At 41.4% G+C, this 15043-nt stretch overlaps 4 protein-coding genes across 4 annotated transcripts; 1 reads left to right on the forward strand and 3 right to left on the reverse strand.

Annotated features, from left to right (window-relative positions):
- Positions 1-6: 6 nt before the first annotated feature.
- CBG19372 lies at positions 7-5658 on the reverse strand (the record flags this gene model as incomplete). Its single annotated transcript, XM_045238033.1, has 13 exons — positions 7-318; positions 376-510; positions 1267-1978; positions 2024-2197; positions 2248-2337; positions 2541-2735; positions 2784-2950; positions 2997-3202; positions 3236-3959; positions 4058-4343; positions 4390-4694; positions 4747-5448; positions 5494-5658. 13 exons carry the CDS (start codon positions 5656-5658, stop codon positions 7-9), a joined length of 4173 nt encoding a protein of 1390 aa, XP_045096762.1.
- Positions 5659-5943: 285 nt separating this feature from the next.
- On the reverse strand, positions 5944-8424 carry CBG19373 (the record flags this gene model as incomplete). The annotated part of the gene is given in 5 exon segments (XM_045238034.1): positions 5944-6166; positions 6211-6617; positions 6629-7976; positions 8141-8279; positions 8355-8424. 5 exon segments carry the CDS (start codon positions 8422-8424, stop codon positions 5944-5946), a joined length of 2187 nt encoding a protein of 728 aa, XP_045096763.1.
- A 614-nt stretch (positions 8425-9038) lies between these two features.
- Cbr-ztf-7 lies at positions 9039-11158 on the reverse strand (the record flags this gene model as incomplete). The annotated part of the gene is made up of 5 exons (XM_045238035.1): positions 9039-9341; positions 9391-9691; positions 9739-10750; positions 10798-10993; positions 11036-11158. 5 exons carry the CDS (start codon positions 11156-11158, stop codon positions 9039-9041), a joined length of 1935 nt encoding a protein of 644 aa, XP_045096764.1.
- Positions 11159-13430: 2272 nt separating this feature from the next.
- Positions 13431-14851, forward strand: Cbr-lipl-2 (the record flags this gene model as incomplete). The annotated part of the gene is made up of 6 exons (XM_045238036.1): positions 13431-13538; positions 13579-13678; positions 13722-13826; positions 13877-13920; positions 14011-14244; positions 14294-14851. The coding sequence occupies 6 exons, from the start codon at positions 13431-13433 to the stop codon at positions 14849-14851; spliced, it is 1149 nt and encodes a 382-aa protein (XP_045096765.1).
- Between the last annotated feature and the right edge of the window lie 192 nt (positions 14852-15043).

Genomic DNA, 15043 nt, shown 5'->3' on the forward strand with positions numbered 1-15043 from the left:
AGCAATTTATACTTTCTTTCTAAGATGATCAAACTTTTTTCGAAATCGTCCGATTTCTGATTCACTCATAACAACGTCAAAGATCAAGTTATTGCCATCTGCGACGGGTTCCACGACAACGAATTCATTATGATAGAGCCATTCGATGACTGGAGAACGGACATCCAGTCGGAAACGAATCGTTTTACATTTCGTGGCGATGGTGACTTTCTGATTGATCCGATCAATAAGATCCTGCATTCCATCGCCAGTTTTGCAAGAAATACGAATGGACTTGGTGGTCGCGTCCGCTATATTTTCAACTCCTTCTTTGTCAATCTGAAAAACAAATATTAATTCTGGAATATTCGGGAAAAGAACTTTTTAAATACGAACTTTATTATCTACAGTAATCATCCGTTCCGTGAGCACATTCTCGGCAACTCCAATCGATTTGAGTGTTGCCACGACGTCTTCTTCTTGAGCCTTCCAGTCTGGATTGGAAACATCTCTCAAATGAATTATTACGTCCTGAAATACTTGATTTCCTGCATTTCATGGGCCAGGGAGGAGTTTTTTCCGGATTGAAAAAGCTCACAGTGATTTTAGCGATTTTTTGAACAATGTTCGACTGAATTCAAATATAGCCCCCACCCCATTTAAAGTATAGCCCCCCAAAATGAACCATAGTAGAGTCCCTCTTTGATTTTTTCGGAATTTGTGTCATTTTTCACCATTTTTCCTTGTTTCTTGGGAACTTTTTCTGAAAAATACTTTTCAGCTATGTATATCTTATCAGATCTTCCAAAATTAAAACATTCTAAAATTCAGGCTTAGGCCAAAAAATGGTGGAGACCTATTTTTGAATTGGTGGGGGTCTAAAATTGAATTGGTGGGGGTCTAAAATTGAATGGGTGGGGGGGGGGGTCATTTTTGAATTGAGTGGGGGGCTCAGATAAGTTTCCCTTTTTGGGGGGCTATTTTTGAATGGTTGGGGGCTTTTAATTGAAAAAGCAGGGAGGGGTGGGAGCCATATTTAAAAAATACCAGGTTCTTCAACTATAGGCCCCCACTTTGTACTGGTGGGGGGGGGGGGGGTCATACTTTAATCAACCAATTCAACTTCAGCCCCCCACACCTCAGTAGAGCCCCCCACCCATTTTTGTACTGGTGGGGGGGGGGGCTCTACTATAGTTTTTAGGTGGGGGTCATGTTGAGGTGGGGGGCTATATTTGAATTATACCCAATGTTCTAACTCTTTTTTTTCAGATTTTTTATCATACTCACCGCAGATTTGACATGGGCCAATGTTGCTTCAAAAGCAGAAATAAGATGCATCGGGAGATCACTCAAAAATCCGATAGTGTCTGTGAACACTGCAGATCGCCCAGAAGGTAACTTTGCGACATGTCGTGTCGTATCCAAAGTGGCGAACAATTGATTTTTCGGTGTCAGAGAACTCGCACCCGTCAGTCTCTTGACCAGACTCGTTTTCCCAGCATTTGTATACCCAACAACCGCAACCACGGCATCTGACGAATTCTTTGATTTAATTGATTCCGAGCTCTTCCTAGTTAATTCCTTCAAATCCCTTCGTAAATCTTGTTCTCTTTTTCGAAGAATCTCATTCAAATCTCCCTCCACCTCGGCATACTGTTGTTCGATGTGCAAAATTTCAGGTCTAGAATGAAGCCGTTTCGATGATAATGCGTGAATCCGATTTTTGATATATGGAATTTCGGCAAGAGCGATTTGAAGTTGAGCTTCATCCGTTTGTGCAAACTCTTTGAATGTTGATAGTACAATATTATAGCGATCGAAGATCGGAACTTCGAAGATTCTGAAGAGCTCCTCCTGCTGCGATGGGCTCAAAACGTCGACATTGATCATCAAAGCAGTAGCTCGAGCTGCTTCACGTCTGGTAACGAGCTTCTCCAAGTTACCAGCAGCCCAGATGGATTTTCGTTTTGTGTTGTAGTCTACCGGCATAATAAGACTACTGAAACCTTATGGATGAACTAGTACAGAAAATAGGACAACTGACTCAACGGCAATCATATTGGGTAGGTTGTTGACAAGAGCTACGGCTTCTTCTAATTGTCTATCAGCCTGTTTGAGCACGGACGCTGAACCAGACCCCCATCGAACTTTCGGATGTACTACCAGCACAGACCATCTGTCATTTGCGAATTTTGATGATGTCGTTGCTACATCAGGTCTGAAAATTATGTTGTTTTCGTTTTAATTATGGAACTGAAATCAGCTCACCTACCGATACTGAAGCTCCGAAAAGAAATCAATCGTGTAATCCGCCGAAAAATCATTCTAAACAAGCGTAAGATTTCGTTGACTGTTTGCCTGAATATGAATAAAGATATTATTTTCTGGACAACAAACAACCATATCCATTCAAAAATTGTGAATTTTCATAATCCATCTTTAAAAAAAACGAATAAAACCGAGTATAGAATTGCGATGAGCTCTCGGGAAAGAAAATATGTACGATAAAATACACAATCGCCCAAATATTATAAAAAGAGAGATGTAATAAATAGAAGCACCCGGAAAAACATAAGTTAGGATATGAATAACAGGACAAAAATTTGAACACAGTAAACATTTTGGGCGATATTTGAGATATTTCGACCACACCCGAATAATTGATAAGGTCAATTACAAAAGCGACTAGAAGAAACAAGAAATGATTACAAGCACACAATGAAGGAAATCGATATGAACATCTCAGAATGGTATAGCTAAAATAAAAATGAATAAAAATATGGATAGATTCAATTATGAATGACTATTTCTGCTTATGAACTCTAGCCAGGAGCTTCTCAGCCAGCAGACCATCCACCGGTTTTTTCTGTCTGCTATTGTTGCTACTGCTACTGCTTGCTCGAGAAGTGTCATCATCAGAACTTTCCACTGTTGTCGAGGAACTTGTGCTGTTTTTGTCGCTCTCTTTTCTCTGGGATAGATTTACATCACTGGAAGCTCGTAACCTTGTACCCTACCGTTTCCGTTCTGTCTCCTTTAATAGGAGCATACATTTTCCCTTTGGGATGTGGAACAAGTGTCACACTAGAAGGAGTTATTGGGCCCGAGCTGTGTGTTGAATTTGCCGGCGACTGTGAAGTAGATCGTACTTTATTCTCTTTAGACGGATGATCAAGTTGATACATATGGTAAGAACGGTCGCAGTTGATGAGAATTGATGATACTGTAATTTTCTTCAATTAATCTTTTTCGATACTCCTCGAAAACTTACATCTAGCCAAATGTCCGATTGGAGCGATGAAATGAGTAGCAACCGGACGATCTTCTCCACCATCTGATATTTTGTTGTTTGTCGTGGGTGGTGATTTCTGCAATTTGCCACATTCAGTCCAAAAGATCCCGCATGTCACAACCTTTAATCGGTCTCCTTTCGGAGAAGAAGTTCTCGACGAGTCCCTTGAACCTCCACCAGCCTGTCGAAGATCCGACGAAGAGGACGTGGTATTTTTCTTCGGAATCTTGAATGGAAGCGGTTTGGTTTCTGAAGTAATTGTCTGATCAGCTTTTCGTTTCGCTCCTCCGCCAGCAGCAGACGAATCAAGATGCTCAGACTGTTTCATCACACCAGCTGCATGCGAAGTCCGCATGGTGTTCAAAACGTGTTGTGGATGTTGTTCTGCACTTGCATACGACGAAGATGATTGACCCAAATGCTTCGATCTATCTCGATCCTCCTTCTCTTTTTTATCCTTCGTCCGTTGCTTCTCCTTCTCTCTTTCCTCAGCCTTTTCTCGCTCCTTTCGTTCTTTTCGTTTTTTATCCTTATCATCATCTCGTTCAGTAGTACGAGAACCTGGTGTCGATTCTCTCTCATCCTGAACTTTCGAACGATGATCTCGATGGTGCGAAGAAGAGAAAGAAGAAGAGGGCCTATCATGCAAATCACTTCTCTCATCTCTGTGCCGATCACGCTCTTGCTTCTTCAAAAGGAAACACACGAAATCAAGGCAAACAAAGGGGACAATAGGGATAGTCAAAAAATGAAAAGATAGCTAAATGCATGCTCTTACCTCATAACTTCGACTCTTATCTTTCTCTTTCTCTTTTTCACGCTCTCGATGCCGTCTACTTTCATGTGATCTCTGACTTTGTGGCGATGCACTTCTTCTCGATTTTTTTCCCGATCTGGAACTAATTCAGAAGTATTTATGATAGTCGATGTCTCTGATCTCTCTCTATGATACCCCGTATCAGAAGTTTGACTCCTATCCCGCTCCTTATGTATTTTCACTTCACTTTTTGAGGTTGATAGGTTGACTCCTTTACTGGGAATGTAATAATCATCTTTACGACTTGAACGAGCGCTGTAAGGAGATATTCAATTCTAAATCTCGTATACCAACTACTTACACTGACGCTTCAGAAGTTGACGGTTGTGATGAGACACTTTGGTGAGAAACCATGTAAGAGGCTCTGGGTACTGGGCTTAGAAGTTCTTCCGGAGGTGTTGCGTACTGCGCAGCGCGATTCTCGATTGGGATTTCCTCTGTTTCGACAATCTCTTCGCGAACAACACCAGACTCCATAAACATGTCGTTATCGATAAGCTCCTCGTTGAAAATCTCTTCCAGCATTTGCTGATCATCCTGTTCCATTCTAGTCAATGCGAATGGAGGTGGATTGTAATCCATAGCATTGAGAAAACCATAATTGAGCTATAATAATATTTATCGATAATGGTTATAAAAAACGAAAATTGCCACTTACATTGACAAAATCATCGAGCTGATAGTTCGGATCATTGATGTAGTCTGCAATGGCATTCACCGAGTTTCCTAATCGAACGTTGTAATTCTGCGGATGATTGAGCTTTCGTCGTGATCTGTGCACCTCTCCATCTGCCTCCTGGGAATGTTCCATTGGTTCCGTATGTTCTGGAGCTCCTTGCAACATATTTTGGTCCTGTAGTTGACCTTGTTCTTGCACTGGAGTTGGCATTTTCTGTAGCTGACTTTGAGAATTCGAAGCAATTGAAACCGATCTCTCTCTCATTTGTTGTTCCTGTCTATAACGCTCCTCTGCGATTTGGTTGACTTGTTGAAGGCGCATTTGAGAAACAGCCTGTGGAGCTGGGCCCAGTGAATAATTTTGAGGCTGTTGGAGTCTCGAATACGATTGACGTCCATAAAGTTGTTGATGTAAGCGACTAGTATTTGTAGATCCGAAATAGTTCACAAGAGTTTGGAATCGATTGTTCAAACGGTTAAGATCGCCACCGAAATCCATCAGTCGATCGTGTAACCCAAAAGAACCATCCCGATTGAACATTTGAACGATTTCTTCGAGATTTCGATCGTGCATACGATCATTCAAAACGATGACTTGTTGAGGTCTGTCGGTATCTGGACGAGTAACTGAGTTTTGTAAATGTTCAGAATCTTGTTGAAGAGCAGCAGCTGCCGAGTTGAACTAAAATTAAAATAGAAATATTTAATTTTCTGAATTTTAACTCACTCCATTTCGTAAAAGATATCCATAAATCAACGAATGAAGTCGTTCTCCAAATACTTGATTCTCCTCCACCTGCTGATTTTGCTGTTGTTGAGATCTCGCTTGTGCCGCCGCATGCCGATTCCCTCTTCTTCCTCCTGTTGTTCCTGACTGTTCATCCGTCTGCATCGGCAAAAACCAGCGCTCTCTGAAGTGTCATTTTCCAGAATCAAGCCAAGAATGATATCAAGGAAAGTAATTGAACATCGAAATCAGAGATTTACGAATTGCATATTCCATCTAAAGTTGAGCAGACTTAAAAAATTTATTAAATTAAAAAGGAACCGAAACTTGGAGAATCTAAAATTATAATAACAAGAGACCTAATAAAAGTGGATACACTGCTGAAATATTCTACTAACAACAAAGTGACAAAACTGTACAGAAACGTGCTAAATACTAAGAAAAAAGAAGCTAAAAACCGGGAGGATACCAGTCGATCTCCTGGATGATCGTGCGCTTCTCATAGGCTTCCACCTGATCGTCTTCTTTGAAACGAATGTTTTTATCGGAAAGCGCCAGACCGACTTCAGTGTTCGTTTTTGCATTCGATACCACTTCCATCCCTGCTTTCATTGTTTCGATCTCTCCCTCATAAATGACTTGATTTCCACGGGTGAATTTGTAGACACAATTTCTGAAAAACGCCATTTTCTTCGCAATAAGAATATTGAAGCTCACCTATCGAAATTTCCCCAATTCACAAGTGTTCCAGCAATCGGTTGTCGTTTTCTTCCTCTATCCGAAATCATAAACTCCTTAAGCACATGTCCCTCTCCAACTAGATGAAGTTCAGTTTGCTTGGGCAAACGAGCCGACAGTTCTCCTTTCAGAGCTTCGACCATTCTATAGATCACATTGAACGAGTCGATTTGAATTCCGGCTGCATCGGCGCGTTGTTTCATTTTCGCCGGAGTCTCCACGTTGAATGTATAGAGTGTGGCGCCGGTCTCTTTTGCCAGCTCGATGTCTTTTTCGGTTGGCGGGCCGACCTCGAAATCAACCAATTGTAGCTTGCACTGCTCACTTTTGTAGGTATTCAAGATCTCGAGAATCGCTTCAAGAGTTCCTTCGACGTCAGTTCGAATCTATATAAAACTATTTTAATTCTGTCCCGGACCTCCACCCCCGACTCTAAACGACTCACAATAAGACGGAACTTCGGTGATCCATCTTCCACATCTTTCTCAATTCGTTGATTTCTATGAACAATGTTCCTGAGCGTTGAACCAAAGCGCTGTCCTCGATCCAGCAATTTCTGCCGGTTGCTAAGGTACGTTTCTCTTGCTTTGTCTCTCTGATCCCTCGTTTCTTCCCAATCTTTGTCGGCTTTCTCACGCATTACTTTATCGATTCTGAGATTCACCACTTTTTGCGCACGATCGACTGTTTCCGCCTCGAGAACAAGATCTCCAGGAGTTGGAAGATCGTCTTTCCAACCGGAAACACGTACTGGTTGCGATGGCGTCGCTTCCATCACAATTTTTCCGTTCTCATCGTGCATTGTTTTCACACGACACCAAGAATTTCCAGCTACTAGGATACACCCTTTCTTCAGTGTTCCTCGAGATACAACCAGTGTGCAAACCTTTCCAATTCCATGAACAACCGATGATTCAATGACGACAGCCTCAGATTTTCCATTTTTCGTGGCTTTGAGATCCATTACATCTGCTTGTAAAAGGAGAGCATCTTGAAGAGCTGGTAGATTTCTTGACTGCAACGCTGAGACTTCTACACATTGAATATCTCCTCCGAGTTGTTCAACGACGACATCATGTTCTAGTAGAGATCTCATAGCTCTCATTGGATCAGCATTCGGCTTGTCGATCTTGTTGACTGCCACTACAAGCTGAACATTGGCGTCTTTTGCAAATTTGATCGATTGTGCAGTCTGCTCTTTGACTCCATCATCGGCAGCCACCACAAGAACCACGATGTCCGCGCCTTTCGCTCCACGAGCTCTCATTGAGGCGAATGCAGCATGTCCCGGTGTGTCCAGGAACGTCACCCGTCTTCCTTTTGTTAACTCCACAGAGAATGCTCCAATGTGTTGTGTGATTCCACCGAATTCTCCTGCTGCGATCTGCGAATTACGTAGGGCATCTAGCAGTGTTGTTTTTCCATGATCAACGTGCCCCATGATGGTGACGATTGGAGGTCGTCGTTCCAAATCTTTCGGAGATGCGTCTGGTTGTGGACGAAGGTCTGCATCTTCTTGCTCGACTCTTTTCGGCGGTCCATTCACAAAACGTGGCTTAAAGGAGAGTGCAGCTGCTGTCTGAAAATTTAGTAATTCGAAAGGTTTTAATCGAGTTCTTACCTGCAAAATTGAAACATCATCAAGCGAGGAGTCTGCGATGATCGCATCAACGTTGCGTCGATCGATGTTCTCTAGAATTTCGGTAATCTCGCTCAAATCCACGGAAAGTGCAGAAGCGAGATCTCTGTTAAAAGTACATGTTCATATGAAATTCGAATAAAGCCGGAAGCCGGCAGGCGGAGGATGAGAGAAAAGGCGCGGCGATGACTAGGGAGATGACCTACATTTGATGACAGTCTTAGGACTTATGAGTGAATTCCCGTTGAAAATGGCGTTTTTTTAACTTACGATGGGCTCATTGTTTTCCAAACATCAACTGTCTGTTTGGTGCTTTTTGTGCTCTTCACGATGGCGGCTTCAACGAATTTACGTTTTCCTCGTTTGCCTTCTGATGCGAATTGTTTCGCTTCAATCCATGAGTTCTGGACTGAATAGTGATAATTTTTATTGTGAAAAACGGGATTTTTTGTTGTACTTTAATGCTGATTCTGGTTTTCATTACCTGTCGGCCGCCTGAGTAGCTGGCGACATGAAGAACTTGTCAAGAGCTTGATGATAATCTTGTTCGACATGTTGTTCGATACATTCCCCGTACTCTATACAAGATCTTCAAAACTTAAGTTAAGAAAATTTCCCTGATCCTAACACCAAGTACATTCCGAAGAGCTTCCGACATTTCATTTTGATGCCCCACAATCAGTGACCGAAAGTAAGCTTTATTTTGGAAAACAACAGTGTGGAGCATTGAATCAATAAAAAGGGGGCTATAACAGGGATATGTTATGAAGTGCGGGGCGATAGAAAACACTACATGATCCAAATGTTCCGGGTCCTTGAAAAGCATGAAAGGGTGAGAGAGAAAGTTGGGAAGGGAAGTTACGGTGAAACAAAAGATACACAAAACAACGAGCGATCATGAAAAAATGAACGCGGAAAAAACAACAACAATCTAACGATTGAGGGGGATTGATTAAAGATGTAAAGTGAAGCAGTTGAACAGCTGCATTCTAGGAATCATTAGAAAATTAAGCCAATAGAAAGAAAGGATAGAAGAATGAAACAGGCGCAAAAGTCAGAACATTCTAGTGTCCTAAAATGTCTGACTTTCACTAGATACTATGTATAATTGAAGATAAGTGAGAGAGAAGAAGAGCTTTTTCTTTCGGCTTGATGAGGTAGAGAGTAATTACATGAGAGCGTTGAGGTCGTCTTCGTCGAGTTCGGATAGTTCAGGAAGATCTTCGGCAATGACCTGAAAAATAATCATGAGGAATTCACATGTATTCAATTCACTTACTCCTTCGACGGTATTATTCTTGCTCTCAAGAACGAGCTTGGCAAGGCGCTCCTCGCTCTCTCCTTCATCATCACTGCTGCAAGTGATCTCACTTTCTTCGAGAATCGATTCGAGCATCCACAAGAAGTGATCGTTACCAAATATTGGCACCAGATTCTCCTCGGTATCCCAAACGGAAGAGTCGGGAAGGTGCTGAAAAAAAGTTTCCTTTTTTGTAAAAAAAATGACAATAGTGACTTACGGTAAGTGGTTTATGCTCCAGAACGTGTTTTTGAAGAGCAAGTGGATTCTCAAACTCGGTCTTTTGGCACACCCAGCAATCCGCATGGTAGTTCTGCTTACGGATATAGTTGATAAGGCGAAGACGCTGGTAGCTGTTCAGCTTATTTTCTTCGAAGTTCTTAAGAAGGTCAAACTCGTGTGTGGTCTTCATGTGATCCAAGAGCGATTGAGCGTTGTCTTCGCTTGCATCACAGAGAAGGCAAACGACGCGGGTCTCATCAGCGTCAAGATTGTCCTCTTGCCACTCACACCATTCGTTGCTGAAAACAAAAATTATCACGATGAAAAGAAATAGACGGGTACTCACTCTTCCTCTTCTTCATCAGAATCTTGGAACGTCGGCATAGTATCCTCGAAGTCCTCCGCGAGTACATCGAGCCAGCGTTTGCCGAGTTCGAGATAGTTGATGATGTAGAACTTGTCGTAGTAGTGGTTTTTCGGATTCACCTCACGATGATTTCTTTTGCGCATATGGTCCATGAGAGTATTGCGATCTGGGAAGATCTTCTCACAGTAAATGCACTCGTTGCGGTGAAGCTTTTCTTTTAGATGCTCGATGTACTCAGTCACGAAAACCAGGTTATCCGGAGATCCAAGGTTCAGGTGATGGATCATATACAGATGATGGATGATCTTCGAACGATTCCCACGAGCATTGTAACGGCAGAAGATGCATTGAAGTTGGAATGATGTATCTTCTCGCTCACGTTGTTGGCACTGTAGAGCTTCTTCGAGACGACGCATAGCAAGTCGTTGTCTGAGCGAACGGTCTTCGGCGATGTTTTCCGACATAAGGTAGTAGTAGTCGGTCTGTCCGAAGTACGCATCCCCTTCAGCTGGCTCTATTCTTGGGAAGATGTTATCGATGCTCTCCTTGGCGAAACGTTGACGCCAATGCTCGATGTAGCGTTTTGGATCGACAATCAGATTCATCTCCGAAACCACTATTTTGTGCTCTTTGAGAAGATGTTCCGCAAATCCAGTGACTTGTTCAGGAAGGTCGAAGAACTCCAAGCAGCTGACACACATTGTCGGCCCACCCCAACGTGGAGAGTATCCAACAAGAGGAACAGTTCCAGACAAAGTGCGGATTCTTCCACGAGCGACTGCCAAGCTCATTTTCTCTGGCTTCTTTGGACGGGTGTCGTCGTCATCGGAATCCGAAAATGGCTCTTCCAGTTCATCTGAATTCGATTTTTTTTTAATTTTGAGAGAAAAAACTGGAAGCTTACATTCGTCACTGTAGTCGAGTCCTTCTCCGTTGCTTGCTTGTGACATGGTTCTTGTTGAGTCACGAGCATTACGCTTGGCGGATTGAGCTGAAACTTGCAGGATATTTAGGTGTTAATGTTTAAAAAAAACGTACAGTTAGAGCTTCTGGTTCTCTTGTGCTCATCTCCTGGTGATTTGTTCTTGTTTCCGCCTTGACTAATGCTCTTTCTTTCGCTCCAGTCCTTGCGGTTGGAGTGGTTCTTCGAGTTGCTCACACTGTTGTTACGGCTTCCATTTCTGGAATCAGAACCATCTCCCTTGGTGTTTGAGCGTCTTCTTGGGCGATTGTTCTGAAAAATCGGCGATTTCGTTGAAACTTTTTTATCAATTACCTTGCTGCCACCAGATGTTTCGGTGTCAGACTTCTTGTTAGCGTTAGCAGGGCTACCACCTGCCACGTTCTCTTTCTTCGAAAGATCGGGGGTGTTTCCACCACCGCTATCCGAAGTGGACATGGTGTAGCGTGGGGGCCAAATTTAAGGATTCGTTCTCCTGGCAAGAAAAACGAGCTCCTGAAAACTTATTTGGGAATTAATACGGAAGTTAAATGCGATAGTAGAAGATATATCAACGAAACGCTCAATTTTGCTGACTTTTCTATGCTAAAATTGTTGTTTCTGCATAAATAAGGGGGTCAGCTAGGTTGAAAATATTGTTTTCGAGATCGGACTATGCCGAAAAACATGAAAACGGAAAGAGAACAACAGAAAAACAAGGAAATCTGCCGGTTGGCACAAAATTTAGGAGACACGACGACAATTTTCATGTGCACACCAGTTGGCGCGACTTTCGTGTCGCAGGCGCCGCGTCAGTGCGCGACCCTCCGTCTCGAGCGTTAGACAACTGGAAACAACACTCTCTCGCTGATCACCTGTCCTAGTCACGTTTTTCAACGGGCCCGTTTCAATTCAACAATGTTTAGATGTCACATGGTGTCTCGAGACAGTTGGTAGTCAGATACAGAGAAAAGTGCAAACAAACAAGACTGACCGAAAACCATCGCTGATATTTTAAAGCTCAGATTGGAGAAGAGCGCTTTCAGTTCACTAAAAATATTGGCAAAGTTCGTCAGCTAAATAGTGAATCGCAAAAAAAACAAAACAAAAAATTTTTACTGTCGGTGATATCGTGCCGGGACCCTACTTCCTCGCGGAATGACCCTTTAAATAGTTACTGTATAATTTTAAAGGAACATACTCGGAGGATGAAAGGTATCAACACGATATCCTCTGGTAATCGGTTTCTAACCAGTTGCGGGGAATTTTCCAACCAGATCCGTTATTGTCGGATTAAAAAAAGTGACACCTGAAAATCTCGGAGACGACGCTCGTGTCGATTTACGAGGGGGCGGAGCGAAAACGGATACTGTAGATAACACATTTATTTATGTGAATTTAGTGGGATTTTCTGAACAAAATTTTGACTTCTTGGTATAAAAATGATCGCTAGCATCTCTAGAATCTATTTTTCAGCAAAAAACTAAATTTAAACGCGAAAGTAGCTCGAACGAGCCAAAAATCTGAAAAATTACGTTTTTGCCGCGCTTTTTCGTAGATCAAAAAAAGCAAAAGTTTTCAAATTCTCAGGTCCCAGTTTTTTGAATTTGACAATAACGCGCATTTGCCAACCAGATTCGAGTAAAATTCCAACCAGATTCGGAAACTTTTTATTTTCCGACCAGATCTGGTGATTTTCTGACCAGATCCGACAGAAAAAGCTAATTTTCCAACCTGATTCAGACAATTTTCTAACCAGATCTAGCCATTTCTGCTCCGGAATTTTCCCGAATCTGGTTGGAACCCGATTACCAGAGTCATGAAATTACAATAAAGTAAAAACAAATATTTTGCTGTTTTTGGTTGCAAGAAGAAAAGAATGGAACAACTATAAAATCGGCTGAAACTACAAGATTAATAGTACTAAACTGGAATTATCTGAAAATTCAAACGATGAAACAATAACGAAGTCATATGCTGTTTGTCTTTCTTATCTCGTTTCCATCAGTTAGTTCGATTAAAGACGATCAAGTTGGTTGGTGCGATGAAAGATAGGCAGCGGCCAGTTTGGTTTAGAGGCCTCTATAGAGGCGAGTCGTGTGCTGAATATTATTTTTGCAAAAAAAAAAAGAGAGATGAAAGCGAGAATCGCGAGAAAGAAATGTATGAATTCGTTTATGAAAGGGATCATGTTTATGAGCGGTTGGATCTATGTTTTATCCAAGGGAATTTGAAAAAAAAATATGACGAATGGAGCAGCTAAAACAACGAATGGGTGAATATCGGGATACTGACCATGAAAAAGGCATCTGTTCATACAATAACGGTCAATTTACATCAGGGTTTTTTTCAAGTTTTTTATTATTCTGGTACAGAAAACATCTAAGCTGTGGAAGAGAAACGTCAGTGGCTGTAGCCAAAGGTCCCACAACCACAACTACCGTAATCTAAAAATATTTTTCCGGGATTTTTCCTTGTTGTTGGTTAATGTTTGCAGTCAAAATATCTTCCAGTTTTTTCAGAATAAATAACTAAAAAATACAAGATCTGCAATATTACAAATCATGGAATTTGTGTATCGAACCGATTTTCGTACCTTGGTTGATGTTCCACACACCGAAACATAACAATTGCTCTAAACTGTATGATAAAGCAACATGCGGACACGTGCTTCACCTATAAAATCACTGTTACAATGAATGATAAGGTGATCGTTTCGAGAAGAACAAAAATGTTGTTCTCGTTACTGATCTCTTCTAAATTCCTAATTTCATCATGTCTTCTCTTTTTATCAGTAGCAGCTCACGAGGATACCGATCCAGAGCTAAACATGAATACGGTAAGGTTTCCGGGATATTATCGAATACAAAAGTTTATAGTCTCAAATCATTGAACGTTGGGGATACAAAGCAGAAGTGCATACTGTAACTACCGAAGATGGATACATTTTGGAAATGCAAAGGATTCCAAACGGAAAAAGTTTGTATTTTAATTTATATCCTTTAGAACAATAGAGATTTAGAGAGTGTATCCTGGCCGAATGGAAAGAAACCTGTTGTTCTAATGCAGCACGGATTACTGGCATGTGCAAGTGATTGGGTTGTGAATCTACCCGATCAGAGCGCAGGTATCACTTTTTTTCATGATGTACTGTATTTCTAATGTACGCTTTGTCAGCTTATGTATTCGCGGATGCTGGTTTTGATGTGTGGTTGGGTAACGTTCGTGGAACAACCTACGGAAGAAAACACACAACTCTTGATCCAAAAGAAACTCCATTTTGGCAATTCAGTTGGGATGAAATGGCTCAGTACGATCTGACGGCTATGGTGGACCACGTTTTGGCAATGACTGGACAAGAAAATCTATATTATATGGGACATTCCCAAGGTACACTGATCATGTTCACACGATTGGCAAAAGATACTGATGGCAGCTTTGCAAAGAAGATCAAGAGATATTTCGCATTAGCTCCAATAGGATCTGTAAAGAACATCAAAGGATTCTTATCCTACTTTGCTCATAAGTTCTCTCCTGAATTCGATGTAAGTCGGACACATGATTAATGGAAAAACTAAACAATAATTTTTATAGGGATGGTATGATCTGTTTGGTTCCAAAGATTTCCTTCCTGACAATTGGATTACAAAAGAGGCATCCAAAGACATTTGTGGAAGTTCGGAGAAGGAAGCTGAAATGTGTGATAATGAGTTGTTCCTGATTGCGGGACCAGAAAGTAATCAATGGAATGCATCTAGAACCGCAGTATACAGTTCACAAGATCCAGCTGGAACTTCGACTCAAAACATTGTTCACTGGATGCAGATGGTCCGACACGGAAGAGTTCCTGCATTCGATTGGGGAAAAAAAATCAATAAGAAGAAGTACGGACAGGATACACCACCAGAATACGATTTCAGTGCAATCAAAGGAACAAAAATTCATTTGTATTGGAGTGACGACGACTGGTTGGGAGATCCAACTGATATCCATGATTTCTTGTTGAAAGAGTTGAATCCTGCTGTTATTGCTGAGAATGTTAATTTGAAAAACTTCAATCATCTAGATTTCTCATGGGGATTGAGTGCAACTCCAGAAGTTTATCTTCCCGCATTGAAGACATGTACAGATGATTATTTGGGAAAATCGTGATATTGAATGAATCATTTGTATTTTGCTTTTCATTTTTTTTCAACACTTATTTATTGAAAAGGAACCAAACAAAAATGTTTATTTCATCAAAATGCTTCCAATTTTTTGTATTTTTCTGATATTGTTGCGAAAAAATCCGGAAAAATGCCGTTAAAAGAAAACATTTTGTTAAATAGGTGGTGATTAGGGACG

The sequence above is a fragment of the Caenorhabditis briggsae genome, assembly GCF_000004555.2.
Source record: "Caenorhabditis briggsae complete genome, chrV, whole genome shotgun sequence".
Taxonomy (NCBI): Eukaryota; Metazoa; Nematoda; class Chromadorea; order Rhabditida; family Rhabditidae; genus Caenorhabditis; species Caenorhabditis briggsae.